The sequence below is a fragment of the Talpa occidentalis genome, unplaced genomic scaffold (assembly GCF_014898055.3).
Source record: "Talpa occidentalis isolate TD23 unplaced genomic scaffold, MPIMG_talOcc4v2.1 talOcc4.17, whole genome shotgun sequence".
In the NCBI taxonomy this organism is placed as follows: domain Eukaryota; kingdom Metazoa; phylum Chordata; class Mammalia; order Eulipotyphla; family Talpidae; genus Talpa; species Talpa occidentalis.
In genome coordinates, this window is record NW_023601754.1 from 43,312,655 (window position 1) to 43,328,976 (window position 16,322).

Sequence of the window (16,322 nt, forward strand, 5' to 3'; positions counted from 1 at the left end):
TATCCTGTCATTGCAAACTGATTGTTCCCTTTTTAGTGCAGTCATATTGTAGCATAGATACCTAATAGGGACTCTGGAGAAAAGCTTAACTCACACATTTTCTTAGTGTAGAAGTTTCCTTCCTCCCTTCATTCAAGGAATTCTGATTTTGTAAACTGGCCATGTCTTAGAATTGATTTAGGAGCTATGAGTCTTTTTTTGGCTCAAAAAAGACTTGAACCGAAAGTTCAAGTTAGAACTGATCCATCAACCTAGATTCTACGTCCTGTGCAGATCAAATAACAATTTAGTAGACTTTTCATCTGTCTATTTACTGGGGGACACCAAAAACAAGAAAATGTCAAGAAGCCAATGCATAATGTATTGAAGCTTTGAGGTCAGTATGCTTAAAGTTAGAATTTGAGGCCATGAGCTCATCTTTTTCCTTTTCCACTTTCTCCAGCACAGTTAGGAGCAACCGGAAAATACCATTATACTCCTTTGTCTGACCAGTATAAGATAATAATTCAGTTACTCCATTGTGAACTTTTTGATGAGGTTGAACCTGTGATTTATTACTAAGTATCTTCCACACACTTCACATGTGTATGTTTTTTTCTCCCCTGTGGACTCACTGATGGTCCAAAATATGTGACGAATAAGTACCATTCAGTTGTGACTGGTGTCACTTCCATCCTGGAGGTGAAGCCTGGTGACAATTATGTGGATGCTGACTTTGTAAAAAGCAAATGGGATGTGGGCCTCCCCCAGGTGGCGCAGCGGTTGAGCGCTGGGTTGCAAAGCTGCCCGCAGCCTCTGCAGCACCGGTTCGATCCCCGGCTGCTCCTGCTCCCCTCAGCAGTGTACTTCGGTCCTTCTGCCTGCTCTGCTCCCCGCTCTGGCTCTGGTGAATTCTCTCACCCTCCTGCACTTCTGACTGTACCCAGTGCATGTATAAACAAACAAACAAACAAATAAATAAATAAATACATGCCTCTATATATATAAAAAAAAAAAAGCAAATGGGATGCACATAAGTAAAGCATACAAAATTAAGGCAACTTGTAAATCGATTGCTCAGGAAACAGATTTTTTTTCCCACTTGTGGGGGAGAAATAAATATCAGAATCCTAATTTCCAAAACTAGTTCTCCCCCAAAATGAATATGGCCACTACAAAGGGCACCGGGAAAACCACAGGGAAGGCATGATTCTCAGTGTTCATAACCACAATTCTTAGGAGTATCACTGGGATTTGGGTCCAGTCACACATGTAATCACACTAAGAGCATCTCAGAAAGTAAAAATCAGAAAGGCAACCATCTTGAAAGAAGAAATATTCTGTAGTATCTTAATTCTTCTGGCTTAGGGATCATTTATTAGCTGTCTCTGCGAGTGATGAAGTGACTTGGGGTGAAAAACAAGCATGAAAGACTATGTAGTGGTTTCTCACGAGGGTGTGGACTCTGAAAACTGAAAACATTTTGGAGACAGGAAAGTTGGACTTTCACATTTGTCTCCCAAGTTGAAAACTACAGACCTTTAGTGAGCTGTGAAATAAGTTTAAAAGCTTATAAAGAATTCAGAAAATAGAAACAGGATAGAAATTATCAAAGCATTACTCCCAGCAGAAAACAAATTAAGTCTGTCCAGCCATGAACTCATTCATATTTACACACATCCACCATGTTCCAGGACTATTTTAGACACTGATGATACAGCAATAGATAATAAAAGTGTCCTTTGGCAGATTATATTTCACTGTGAAGAGAGAATTGATAGACAAAAATATGATATAAGGCAGGGCAAATAAAGATAGGATTTATTTGTAGGGGGTGAGAAGGCCTATGTTATGGGGCAGAACTAAACAGGCACCTGAGGGAAAGGGTCCTCTCACTCCAAAATACAAATATAAAATATTTGCAAACCACTTAACAAAGAACATGTATCTATAACAAGTGAACTCTCAAAAGCCAAAAAAAGTCTACCAAAGAAAACAGGTATATGGATAATCATAGAAAGATGCTCAAAACAGTAATTAGGGAATTGCAAATTAAGAACAAAATGAGATAATACTGGGCCTCCCTGGGGGCACTGTGGTTGAGAGCTGGGCTGCGAAGCTGCCCACAGCCTCTGCAGCGCCAGTTTGATCCCCGGCCACCGGCGAGGGTCCCACATGGCACGACAGACCTCTCCTGCTGCACCCACTGCTCCCCTCAGCAGTGTACTTCGGTCCTTCTGCCTGTTCTGCTCCCCGCTCTGGCTCTGGCTCATTCTCTCACCCTCCCGCGCTTCTAACTGTACCCAGTGCTTGTATAAATAAATAAACAAACAAAATGAGATACTACTATGTACTTATTAAAATGTCAGAACTAAATAAAAAACAAAACCCTGGTGTGTGGCCACAGTGGGAATGCAAATTGGTAAGTCAATTTTGAAGTGTGTCAGGTTTTCTAAAAGTCATAGTCTTACCGTAAACAACCCGGTAACCCTATGCCTGTTTCCTATGACAATGAAAACTACATTGATACACAAACCTGCATGCCTACATTTACAGCTGCCATTTTCAAAACTGCTAAAACCTGGAAGCCCAAATGCCCTTCAAGTCATCAGGATGGGTGCACTATGGTACATCCATGAAACAGACCACTACTCAGCAATGAAAAGAACTACTGACACATACATGAAAATGGATGAATTGCAGAAGGGAAAACGAGAAAAGCCAGATACTGCAAATCACATATTACACGATTCCATTTAGGACATTCTCGAAATGATCAACTATAGACAGGAAACAGATCAGTGGTTGACAGCCAGGGGCAGGGTGGGGTGGGGAGAGAGGCTGACTATAGAAAAGTACAAAGGAATTTTGAGAGGAAGGGGCTGAAACTTAAACATCTTGATTGTGGTGGTGGTAACATGACAATAATCTTTTGCCAGAACACAGTGACTCCCAAAATCAATTTTACTGTATATAAATTATTCTTAATTAAAAAAAAAAACTATTAGTGTGCAGGACTTTACACAGATGCCTTTTATCTTACTGAGGAATTATCATGGATATTGAATTTTGTCACATGCTTTCTCTGTATCTACTATGAGCATATATTTTGATCAAAAGATTCCAGATGTAGAAGAGTACATACTAATCCACAAGAGTACACAGTGAACCCATATGAAGCTCAAGAACAGACTGAAATCATCTGTGGGACAGAAATGATACTTGTTGCCACAGAAGAGGGACTGACTTGGGAATGCACATGAGGAAACTTTATGATTTAATAGAAATATTGTGTACATTAACTGGTGATTATACAAAGTATAGACATTTGTCAAAATTCATGAAGATAGAAACTTCTGGTTTATGCATGTTACTGCATGCAAAGTATACCTCATAAAGTACTGTTGGCATCAAAAAGTGTTCACAACGTGGTGAAATGGTTTCTAGACTTACTAATGGGTTACAACCTTCGGCTTGATAAACGCTAATTCACAAGAACTGCAGGGTTGGGAAAATGAAATCTTGTCTAATAGAAATGTCTTCCAAGTCTTGTAGAATTCCTCTTCTAAATACAATTTTAAGAAATTGTTACAGATGAACTTAATATAAATTTCAAATGGCTGTTCTCTCTTTCACTCATTTAATAACTACCAAATACCTACAACGGTTAGGCACTGAAAAGGCAGAGCAGATTTGGCAGTCAAAGTTTCTACCCTGTTGGAGTTTACATTCTAGTTAGATACTGGTGTTTCCATCTTAGTACTTGTGGTTAACTCCAGAACAAACTTATCTTCCTGGCCTCTTCTTTGTCCTATCTGCTAAATGTCAAGGTTCTGAATTGTCTTTGTCTCCACACTCATGAAGCTTCTCTGTAGTGTGGCCAACTAACCACTGCGACATGTTGAGTTCTGGCTGAAATACTCTTTTGTAAAACATATGTTTTGACTGCTTGGACCAAATCTGATAATTGGACTGTTTCAGCACCCATTAGAATAAAACATTTAATTTTATTGAGCTTCTTTCCTGTATGAGTTCTCTGTTGAAGGAAAGTCCTTATCACCCTCATCATCAGCATGGACTCGCTGATGAATTATAAGACTTGAGCTCCAACTGAAGCCCTTGCCACACTCCTCACATTTGTATGGTTTTTCTCCAGTATGAACTCTTTGATGGGCTTGAAGGTATGAGCTCCAACTGAAGACCTTTCCACATTCCTCACATTTGTAAGGTTTTTCTCCAGTGTGGACTCTCTGGTGGGCTTGAAGGTATGACCTCTGCCTGAAGCGTTTACCACATATGTCACATCGGTATGGTTTCTCTCCCGTGTGGACTCCACGATGAGCCAGAAAATTTGAGGCCCGACAGAAGCCCTTGCCACACTCCTCACACTGGTATGGTTTCTCTCCAGTGTGGCACCTCTGATGGGCTTGCAGTTGTGAACCCACACTGAAGCCCTTCCCACACTCAGCACACTGATATGGTTTCTCTCCAGTGTGGACTCTTTGATGCACTTGAAGACTAGAGAACTGACTGAAGGCCTTACCACACTTCTCACATTTATAGGGTTTCTCTCCTGTGTGGATTCTACAATGAACATTAAGATCTGAACTCCGACTGAAGCCCTTCCCACACGTATCGCACTTGTATGGTTTTTCTCCAGTGTGACCTCTTTGATGGGCAAGAAGATTTGAAGCTTGGCTAAAGCCCTTCCCACACTCTTGACACTTATAGGGTTTCTCTCCTGTATGAACTCTAAAATGGATGTTAAAATCTGAGCTCCGACTGAAGCCCTTCCCACACGCATCACATTGATAGGGTTTCTCACCAGTATGGCCCCTCTGATGGTCCAGAAGATTTGAGGCCCGACAGAAGCCCTTACCACACTCCTCACATTTGTATGGTTTCTCTCCAGTGTGGCTTATCTGATGGGCTTGAAGGTGTGAACCTACACTGAAGCCTTTCCCACACTCCTCACATTTATAGGGTTTCTCTCCGGTGTGTATTCTACAGTGAATGTTAAGGTGTGAGCTGTAACTGAAGCCCTTGCCACATGCATTGCATTTGTATGGTTTCTCTCCAGTGTGGATTCGCTGATGAGCCTGTAGTCGGGAACGCCAACTGAAGCCCTTCCCACACTCTTCACATTTATAAGGTTTCTTCCCCATGTGGATTCTCTGATGAACTTGAAGATATGACCTTTGACTGAAGCCCAGCCCACACTCCTCACATTTATAGGGTTTTTCTAATGTGTGGACTATGAGAGGAGCTTGACAATGGGAGCTTTTCCCAACCTGCTTCCCATACTCCTCACATTTGTATGGATTCTCTGCAGTGGGGGTTCTCTGAGGATGATGAACATGTGACCGCTGACGTGCGTGAACCTTACAGGATGTATCATATTTGTATGATTTCTCTGTACTGTGGACTCTCTGATGGGCTTGCAGACTTGAAAGCCGACGAAAGGTGTTTTCACATTTTTCACATTTATAGGGCTTCTCTCCTACATGGGCCATCTGGATAATTTGAAGATGAGAGTCCTGAATTATATCTTTGTCACAATCCTCCCCTTTGCAGGGTTTTTCTCTAGAGTGAATACTGTGGTGAACTTGAAGATACAAACTCTGATTAAAGCCTTTACCAAATTCTTCATCTTTATAGAGTGCGTCACCTTGTTTTTCTGACTGAGAGCTAGTTCCTTGAACATTTACTATGTAATCTTGACATCTGGTTAATTCCTTTGTAACCTGTTGCCAGATTTGTAAGCAAAAAAGCTCTCCATGTGGCAGGTACTTTGATCCTACTTCTTGAAGAGTCTCTATGTCATTTAGAGTCTTGTCTCCTAAAAGGATAAAGAGAAATTTAAAGATGGGTCATGTGAGTGTTTTGCTCAAAAATGTCCAAGCTATAAATCTAGGCCCACATCCTAAGGTTTAACTGAACCAGGAGAAGGTTCCATTTTTTTTAATCATGTTTTATGTTCTGTGATTTACATGCCTCCAGAAACCAAAAGGTGGTTTACCAGGTTGCCCTTCACTCTGCATTAGTGAGTTCCATTTAGAAATGTACTTTATGAGTGAGATGTAGGTTAAAAATCTGGAGACTACAGAGTGAAAAAAATACTACCCAGGGAATTTTTACAAAGACAAAGCTGCACCTTACTTACTAGTCATCTTTTGTAGCAGGCGCCTGATCAGTAGCTTCCACATCAGTCTGTCACTTATAGGGTTTGCATATATGACCAAAATGCTCAATATGGCCAGTAAAACACTTAGAGAGAGATTACCAGAAAAGGTCCCCAGGGAATGTTGAAAACCTTGTTTTGACTTATTTTATTGAAAGTTTACTCCCAAGTTAGGGGTCTTTGAGGCACTGGACTGGAAAGATACATGTTAAGAAAATACTATCATCACCTACGTGCCTGAAGTTCAGAGTGTAAGCAAAGTAGTCCCTTCACCTTCTATTGGGAAATAGCCTTCAGGAGAATAATTGGGGGGTGAGTTTTACATTAATTGTATACATCATTTTAAAAGTGTCAAAGCAATTAAAGTTCCTATAACCTCCAGGAGAAAAAAAAGTGGGGAAAAAAAATCAAAAGCTTATTTTTTACGAAGAAGTAAATAACATGCAAGGAGAGCATAGTTGGCTCCTTATTTCTTTTCAGGTCACTCTTCAAATAACATCTTATCAGTGAGGCCTTTCTTATCATCCAATATAAATAATAAATTCTCTTATCTTCTCTATACCCCTAAAAATTCCTGTTTACTTTACTCTATATTTTTACATAGCATATGTTACAAATAACACAGTATAGATGTCCTTTATCTGTTTTAAATGTCTTCTCCCACCTGAAGACAATATCTGTGAGGAAAAGCATTTTATATTGTTCATCACTTTATCCCCACTGCCTGACAAAGGGTAAATATATGCTGACTGCATAAAAGACTTAAGATAAATCCCTTTAACTTCTTTGTGTCCTATTATAAAAGTAAAATAGCTTTTTCAAGTAAGTTGTCCATAAAAGGAAGGAGATTTGAAAAAGCAATTTTGCTGGGAGTTGAAAGGCTTCCCCAAGTACAGGACTAAATTAAATAAATGGATGTTGCTGATGAGAAAATCATGTTCATCACAAAATCATGACAAGAATTATTAGGGGAGGAGGGAACGTAAGGAGTGTAATTTGAAGTATATGTGCATGGTGAGTACACACAGCCAGGTGTGAAAAAAAGGGGATCTCTTTTGAAGACCAGTAAGACACTGGGGAGCAAAGATCCCCAGTATGAGCACAAAGGGAGTAGATCTATGACGCAAACACACCACAGTCACATAATACAGGCCCTCACCCAGTGACAGCAGGTTCCTAAAGGTCTCCAGCATCACATCCCGGTACAGCCGCCTCTGGGTGGAATCCAGCAGCCCCAGCTCCTCCTCTGTGAAGACCACAGCCACGTCCTTGAAGGTCACTGGCTCCTGCAACACCAAAAACACACACTGCATCTAAATCTTACAACAAAGATCCACTGAAAGAAGGTTGGCACTGAGCAGAGGGAAAAGGAAGTACAGGAAGTGGTTCGGATCCTCAGAGACCAGAGTCCACCTTATTATAACACAGTAAAACATTCCAAGTAATGCATGTTATATTTTAGATTTGTTTCTTTTCATAATCGATGCTGAAAAGAACAACTTTTTACATAGATAACAGTTCCTCATCTAATTATTTTCTCAGGAAAAGTTTGAAGAAGTAAAAATTGTAAGGTCAAAGATGATGCAACTTCAAAGTTATTTTGCATGATGACAGATTTTCAACTTTCCCCCTGTATGACCCTTCCACCAAGAGAACGTAAGTATACTATACCATGCATGACACTGAACCTAACCAATGTTTTAAATCCAGGCAATCCGATCAGTAAAAAACAATCTGTTTTGGTTATTTGTACTTACTTGACTGTTAACAAACTCTTATTTTTATATATTTGTTGGCCATTGTTAATTTTTTTTAGTACCTTGCTTGTTAATGTACTCTGCCCCATATCCCAACAGGGTTTTTGTTTTTGTTTTTTTTTAAATAGAGGCATGTTTTATTTATTTACTTACTTGTTTGTTTGTTTTATTTATACATGCACTGGGTACAGTCAGAAGCGCGGGAGGGTGAGAGAATTCACCAGAGCCAGAGCGGGGAGCAGAGCAGGCAGAAGGACCGAAGGACACTGCTGAGGAGAGCAGCGGGCGGCAGGAGAGGTCTGCGCACCATGTGGGACCCTCCTCCGGTGGCTGGGGAGCAGCTGGGGATCGAACCGGTGCCGCAGAGGCTGCGGGCAGCCTCGCAACCCAGTGCTCAACCACTGCGCCACCTGGGAGGCCCCCAACAGGGGTTTTAACTCAGTTAAATGATTCTGGAAAATTTCTATTAGAAAAGTTCTGGAAAATTTCTATTAGAAATGGGAGTTTTTGTTTTTTAGCTTGTATATTATAAGTATTTTCATGCATATTTTAAAATTGTGCCTACGCTGCTTCATATACAATGTGGTTTCTTGACCTCAACATACAGACACTTAGGGTGAGATAACAGTTTGCTGCAGGAGCTGTCTCATGCATCATAAGATGTTCAGTATCCTCTTTAGCATCTGCACACTAGAAAGCAGTAGCATTGCCCAAATAGTGACAGCAAAAAATGTTTTCGACATTGGCTGGGGGCAAAGTTGCTTATGATTAACTATCACTGGTCACAGAACTGGCTGCACTTTTCACATGAAGAAGGGGTTCATCACCCCAGCCTTGCACTTCCAGGTGCCTGAAATGAGCAGAAATCATAAAGAAAGGGCCATCAAAGAATGATGAGGTAGGGACAATATTCCCTGAAGTATTTTCTCCCCACCAGGACAATTAAGCACTATAGAGAAAGGGCTATGCCTGATTGGAGGATTTTTCCTCTTGCATCTCTTTTTAGCCAAGCAAAAATCCTAACAGTCTTTTTGGATCCGCTGGATCTTTCAATGTGAACTTAGATTAGTTTCTGAAATTCTATAATTCTGTTTCTTTGGAATTTAAATATACAGATGAGACAAGATTTGTCTGGGATTAAATGCAATAAGAAAAGTATCTGGGGCCTCCCTGGTGGCACAAAGGGTTAAGACGCAACCTATGAAGCTGTCCACAGCCACTGCAGCATGAGTTCGATCCCTCGGCTGGGCAGGGAACAACCCACATGGTGCAGCAGACCTCTCCTGTCTTGCCCACTGCTCCCCTCAGCAGTGTATTTCAGTCAGTCTGCCTGTTCTGTTCCCGACTTTGTCTCTGGTGAATCCTCTCAGTGCCCACACCTCTCACATGTACCCCAGCTCTTGTAGGCATAAATAAATAAATCTTTAAAAGTATCTGGCAAGTCCTCTTACACTACTGTACTTTTAACATTATAGTGCATTATTACTTTGATGAAATAAATTACTAAAAGAATGGAAAAAAATTAGTAAATAAAAACACATACATGACATGACTCAGATATGGCTGAAAAAAGCAGCTAGCTTTTTTATGTGAAAATATCTCTCACTATTTTCTCATGTGAAACATGAGTTAAATTCTTTTGCAACATGCCATATTTGAATATTCTGTGTACAAAATTCCTGAGGTACAGCTTATCAAAAGTACTTTTTAATTTAGAGTCCATAAAACATTAATAACAAATAATGGCAATTTTCCAAATCCTTTCTGAGAAAAATGGCTATATTAGGAAAACTACTACTACAATGTTACTTAAAAACAGCAAAATTCAACCTTGTTTGTATCTTGACTAAAAAATAAAAACAAAAAAAAACCTGTAAAAAAGACATGTTTAGACAATGGGAGAGGTTAAATATGGATTTGGAATTGCTTAATTTCTAAACAATAGTGGCACAGCTGTCAGGTATGGTTATGTCTTTTCATTTGAGATGAATATTGAAATATTTAAGGGTGAATAGACAAGGTATCTGAGGTTTTCCTTAAAATGCTTTGACAAAAAAGGGGAACAGATGAACCAAAAATGTAAAGTAAATGTGTTTTGGAGGATAGTTGTTACCTGGAAGATAAATACACAGGACCTACTAAATTCTATCTTTGTACATATTTGGAAATTTTCATGATGAGAGTCAAGAATAAAAGATCTTGGGGTTTCTTGATTAAAAAAAAAGTAAAAATTCTAAACTTTCCAAATGTCCATGAATGAGGAAAAGCGCCCTCCCTTCCTCCCTCTCTCTCTTTCACATACACACACACACACACACACACACACACACACACACACACAGAGTACATTAACTCTAGCAGATATGATGTAATCAATAAAGATGGTAGGCTATATATTAGAAAAGGCATAAAATGCACATTAGAAAAGTGAAAATAGTTGTTTTGTAAGGAAAACAGTAATAAAATGGGAGATTTTTTTCACTGCTCTTGACTTTTTTCCTACTCTTATTTGTGAAATTATAAAATGTGATTAAACAACAAAAGTCAAACTGCACTAAGATAAAAAGTGGTGGTCAAATGACAGAGAAGAGGTTCCTAACATCTACTGTTCTCTTCAGTCCTTCCCAAGAAACAAAAACAGAATGTGTCCAAAGATTGAAAAACTAAGTGACAATTTAAAATTGTGAAAGGCAAGCCCAACTTACCTTGAACTTGGTCATGCTGTCTTCCTCTTTCTGCAGAGGGCTGAGTCTGAGGAAGGCACAATGAGGGAAGGAAAAAAAAAAGCCATCAGTCTGGTAAGGCTCTGGCTAGGCTATAAGCTGCTTTATGCAAAACAACAAGGCTGTTCCTTCCTCAGGGTGACTAGGAGAGCAGAGGTGGGCTGGATTCCTACACTACTTACCCTTGAGCTGAGAGTTCTGTGCAGCAAGTGACCTCTTAAACACACACAGGGGTCCTGATCACAGCTCTCCTTGTAGTTCCCAGGCTATGATTCTGATTCTAGAGAGCATGGAAATTGAGATAAAGAACGCAGGTGATAAGAGAAATCTAGGGGCTAAATGCTAAGTACATGACACTGCTACTTATTAGCTGTGAAATCTTTCACAAATTAATACTATCTCTGTGTTTCAATTCTTTTATCTGTAACACAGTAGGATTAACAATGCCTATCTTACAAGAATGTTGCAGGAATTAAACGAGTAGACAGGAAGCTTGGAAAACACAGGGAACCTTATTTCTGGGCAGTGGCAGCAAAGCAGGTGATATATAGTAACAGAAAACCTGTTCTCTGAAATATCTTACTCTTCTCTTTGTCATAATTAATTTGTTGCTTTTGCAATAATATTAAAGATTAGACGGACAACTGGCTTTTTTTCTGTGCAAAATATATGAAACTTAAAACTTATCCCATTGTCTGGTGATCTGCCCTTGCCTCTGGGAAGCACTATTCTACTTTCTTTATGAACTTGACTATATGGACAACTGGCTTCCAAATGTTGGAAAACCTTGACAAATTTGCTTTGTTAACAGTAGGGCCTAAAAAAAGACTCCATCATGCAGATGATGAAAAATATATAAAAGCCTGTGACTCTGCAAGATTTATTTAACTATAAATTAGGTAATCAGTATGTCACTTAACAAGTTAGAGTAATCACAGTAATGATAAAAACAGTAAAAATGAGAATGTTTAACACTCAATAAGCTCTAAATACATACCAGGGACTTGCCAAGCACTAAGCATGTGTTGCTAGAAAGTTCCCACGTACCTGTGCCGAAGTGATTGCTGCGCTGGTCCAATCACCTAAGCCTGTGAGCCTATCCTCACCCATAAAAAGGGAATAAAAATGGAATGTTAGTCAGAGGATTATGGAAAGAAACACATGAGCTAATTTATGCAATGCCCTTGGCTAGTCCCTGGCATTTTAGGAAGTTCTCAATAAATGACAGTGATTATGATGGCTGTTCCCACTGAACAGAAGAGGAAGCTGAGGCTTGGTGAGATCAAGAGGCAGGGGCAAACCTGAATCCAGTGCTCACACCAGAGCCAGTTTTCTAGATCTTGTCTCTTTTCAAGAGACAAAAATAAGCAGACGGAAGTTCAAGGTCTCACAGAAAGAGAAATTAATCTGTCTCAGTGAGTCTACATAACTTCTGCCTTTTTCCTAATAAAAAGCAATCACTGCTCTCTTCCTTTTTTGACCTAGAAGAAAGTAGTGTGAGGGTCTCATGCAGACCTAGGTTTAGCAGAAACATTCTCCACTTAAGAAACTCATTTTAACTTTCAGAGTAAGTTAAAATGTCTGTCATGTGACATTTCCCCTTCTCTGTCCTTGACACCCCAGGTCCCAAAATGTTCCATTATTTAGAATTAACAACCATGTGACTTCTTCCAATCTGCAGAAACCAGTGGCCATTTTACACTCTTGTGCCTACAAATCCCACCTACCATAGGTTCCCCTGCCTGATCATCTATTTCCGAGGCCATTCCTGTGTGGCCCTTCAAGGTGCATGGTGCCATCCTGTGACGACTGTGAGTCTGTGACTAATAAACCAATGCAATCCCATCTGTCCAGTGGTGGGTGGCTTCTGTTCAGCCATCTCATATTATTTAGGGCAGGCAGTTCGCCTTAGGAATTGGTCAGAATGGTACCAGAATCAACTAGAAGCAACTAAAGAACACGAGCCCAGATTCATTCAAATAGTATAGGCCAGGGTCTTCATATTGTTCACTAAATTTTCCAGATGATTCTGATATGACCAAAGTTTGAGAACCACTATTCTATTATTCTATTGTGTGTCTCAAGGAGTTAACTGAACTGCCCAGGGACACTCAGGGAGCCATGGGCAAGGATAGGCCCTAATTTCTCCTTATTTCTCTTCATTCTAAGAGGTGTTTAGAAGTATAAGAAGTTTAAAGGTTCTTAGTGAGTGATAAATGTTCCAGGAAGCAAATCTCAGAGTTACCAGGAGGACTTCCATTTAGACCAGTGTTGTCCCACAAAATGTAATATAACCTACAGGTCTAATTTCAATGTTCCTAGTGGTCACTTTAAAAAGAAGCACGTGAGCTTAATTTCAATCAAATTTTACTTAACCCAATATATCCAAAATATTACACTTCAAATTGCAATCAATACAAAAATTATTGCGATGTTTCACATTTTTTCCCAAAGCAAGTCTCTGAAGTCCATCTGTGTCTTATTGCAGCACTAACACCAGCCATGTTTCAAGTGCTCACTACTCACACTGGCTAATGGCTGTCCTTCTGGCTAGTGTGGATTTTTTTTTAAAAGATTTATTTATTTATTTATTTATACAAGCACTGGGTACAGTCAGAAGCGCGGGAGGGCAAGAGAATTCACCAGAGCCAGAGCGGGGAACAGAACAGGCCGAAGGACCGAAGTACACTGCTGAGGGGAGCAGCGGGCAGCAGGAAAGGTCTGTGTGCCAAGCGGGACCCTCGCCCAGTGGCTGGGGATTGAACCCGCGCTGTGGAGGCTGTGGGCAGCTTCGCAACCCAGAGCTCAACTGCTGTGCCACCGGGGAGGCCCTGGCTAGTGTGGATTTAAGACCTTCTGAAAGCAACAGAGACCACACAGTCATCCCCCAATGTCCAGGTTCAAAAGACAGCAAATTTGTGTACATTGGTTTTAAGAGTAAACAACAGTTATTAAGATAACTATCCATTTTTTTTCCGGTGTATGACAGAATTGAAGTATCAAAAGTAGAAGGTGGGGGTGGAAGAACACCTTTAAATATATTTTGCTGCATTTTTCTTGTTGGCTACTTATCTATAATTGATAAAGGACAACTTTGGTCTTTATTTTTATGTTTTTTTTAAAGCTTTTTATTTTTTAAAGATTTATTTATACAAGAACCGACAGGCCAGATGTACAGGAGGGTGAGAGGATTCACCAGAGACAGAGAGGAGAACAAAACAGGCAAACTGTCTGAAATACACTGCTGAGGGGAGCAGTGGGCAAGACAGGAGAGGTCTGCCCTGCCATGTGGGTTGCTCCGCAGCTGGCAGGGATTGAACTGGCATTGCAGAGGCTGCGGACAGCTTCACAGCGCTGCGCTCAACCACCTGTGCCACCAGGGAGGCCCAGGGTCTTTAATACATAGAGGATTTACTTTGTGCTGGAAACAACTACAAGCATTTTATAAAACATATCTCTTTATCTTCATAAAAACTTTGAAGGAGGTATTATCCTGACTTGAAAAGAAACAGAGGCACAGAAAAGTAAAAAATGTGCCTAGGGTTATACAGTCACTGAGTGCAAAGCCAGATTCCGAACCTAGCTGCTGAGGTGTGATCCCACCTTGACCCCTCACTGACTGTGTCATGAGGTCATTTACCCCACTGCCTGTGTTTTTTTATTTTCAAAATAAGAGTAATAATAAAATTGCTATGAAAAATGAGTTAGTACATGTAAAGAACTGGAAATTCTCCAAATCCTAAGAGGTATCCACTAAATGTTAACTAGTTTCATCATCCCCATGCAAAAACACTTTGTTTCTAAGGAAATCTGTTTTGAATTCTAACATTTTACACAATTGTACATCATCTTTTGAAATCTATGAAGTTGGTGGACTCTATGGTTCCCCAAAAGTGAAATAAAAGACAAGGCCTTTGTCTTTGTACTTTGTTCTCTAATCCCAACTATGAATCACACTTACTCAATGAAGAACTCCTATCTGCTGGCCTCGTTCTGTGCACTGTGAGGAAAACAGGATGAGGTCCATGAAACAGCAGTCTAATAAGACACAAGAAACCAAGAGCTGGGCCTCCCTGGTGGCACGAGGGGTTAAGATGCAGCACTATGAAGCTATCTGTAGCCACTACAGTATGAGTTCGGTCCCCAGCCAGGGAGCTACCCAAATGGCGCAACCAACCTCTCCTGTCTTGCCCCCTGCTCCCCTCAGCAGTGTATTTTAGTAGATCTGCCTATTCTGCTCCCCACTCTGTCTCTGGTGAATCATCTCACCCCCCACCCACAATACCTCTGGCCTACAACCCAGCTCTTGAATGCATATATAAATAGATCTTACAAAAAAAAAAAAAAAAAAAAAGAAAGAAAGAAAGAAAAGAAAAGAAACCAAGAGCTATATACTGGGGGCAATTGCAACTCCAAAGGAGCATAGTCATCATCTTCCTTTCCCTAATTGCAACTCTTTGCTGCAGGGGTCAGAAAGAGCCAGTGACACTTTGAAGAGCTTCCAGAGAAAGGAATACTTTTCTCGTTGTTATAATGGTATTATGTATTAACGGCTAATACCTTGCCACACGCCTGAACTTTTTTAAACATTTTATTTGTCTCATACTATTATACTATACTGTATTTCTCAAATGTGTCAGATAAAAACTCGTATCCCCCATTACAGAAAAGGAAACTGAGGCACAGAAAAACTAAGTTCTCATCCAACATTACACAGGCAGAAAGTGACAGCGCGTGTGGAAGGCGTGGAGGTACATGTGGGGCAGCAGAGCCCGGGAGACCCTCAAATTCTGCAGATTCCTAAACCCCCCCAGAGGCTCGGCAGAGGGGAAGGTAAGCGGCTGCCCCCGCCCCTCGACCCCGCCCTCTGCAGCTGGCTTGGCTTTTCTTCCCCGTCACCGAGGGCCGGGACTGGCTGACCCCACGACCAGGTCAAAAAAGTTTTTTAAAAGGTAGTGGGGTCCCGGGGCGCACTCACCTCCTGGAGAGAAAGGCAGGCCGCGATCGCAACCCCCTATGGCGGAAGTACCTCGGACAACGCGGACCCCTGGACTACATTTCCCAGCATCCTCAGAGCGGGAGAGCCACTGCCCCGCCCCCTGGGGCGGAAGGGGCGGTGCCACACCGAAGGTCTGACTCTAAGGCTCACATCAGCAATAGAACGGCGTTCGTGTTCTTGCCTTCCGGTAACGAAGTACTTCCACACACGCAGAACACTTGATTATATTCTTCTGTTTCCCCAGCGGAGGCGGAAACGCTTTCCCGCAGCGGCTGTGCGCCAGTCACTGGCAGTGTGTGAACTACAAATCCCAGAATCCTCTGTAGGGCTGAGCTTCCCGCCAGCCTGCAAATGCCCTTTTGAATTAGCAAGCGGGGTCTTTGGTGCTAGAACTGGGCTTGTGTTTTCTTTTAAGCATTCTCTCCATTAACCCGCAACAGAAGTTGGAAATATGGAAAATAACTATAAAGGAGTGCCGTGTGTGTGTGTGTGTGTGTGTGTGTGTGTGCGCAAAAAAACAGATATCACAAAAGGGACGGCCAGAGCTGCGCGTCCACAAGCCGTCTTAGATGGACCTGGATTTATTTTAAAAAATAAAATAAAATAAAATAAAAGAGATGGGCCAATGAAAAGACGTGAAACAACAGCGGCAAAATTATCCGCTTTTCCTTAGCTTAAGTTCT

The 16,322-nt window shown here is 41.0% G+C and overlaps 1 protein-coding gene across 1 annotated transcript; it reads right to left on the reverse strand.

Moving 5' to 3' along the window:
- Window positions 1–2,115: 2,115 nt before the first annotated feature.
- ZNF45 (zinc finger protein 45) lies at window positions 2,116–10,856 on the reverse strand. The gene is made up of 4 exons (XM_037516709.2): window positions 10,823–10,856; window positions 10,623–10,668; window positions 7,320–7,446; window positions 2,116–5,818 (listed from the first exon to the last, which is right to left on the reverse strand). Exons 2-4 carry the CDS (start codon window positions 10,635–10,637, stop codon window positions 3,987–3,989), a joined length of 1,974 nt encoding a protein of 657 aa, XP_037372606.1. The 5' UTR covers window positions 10,638–10,668; window positions 10,823–10,856; the 3' UTR covers window positions 2,116–3,986.
- Window positions 10,857–16,322: the final 5,466 nt, after the last annotated feature.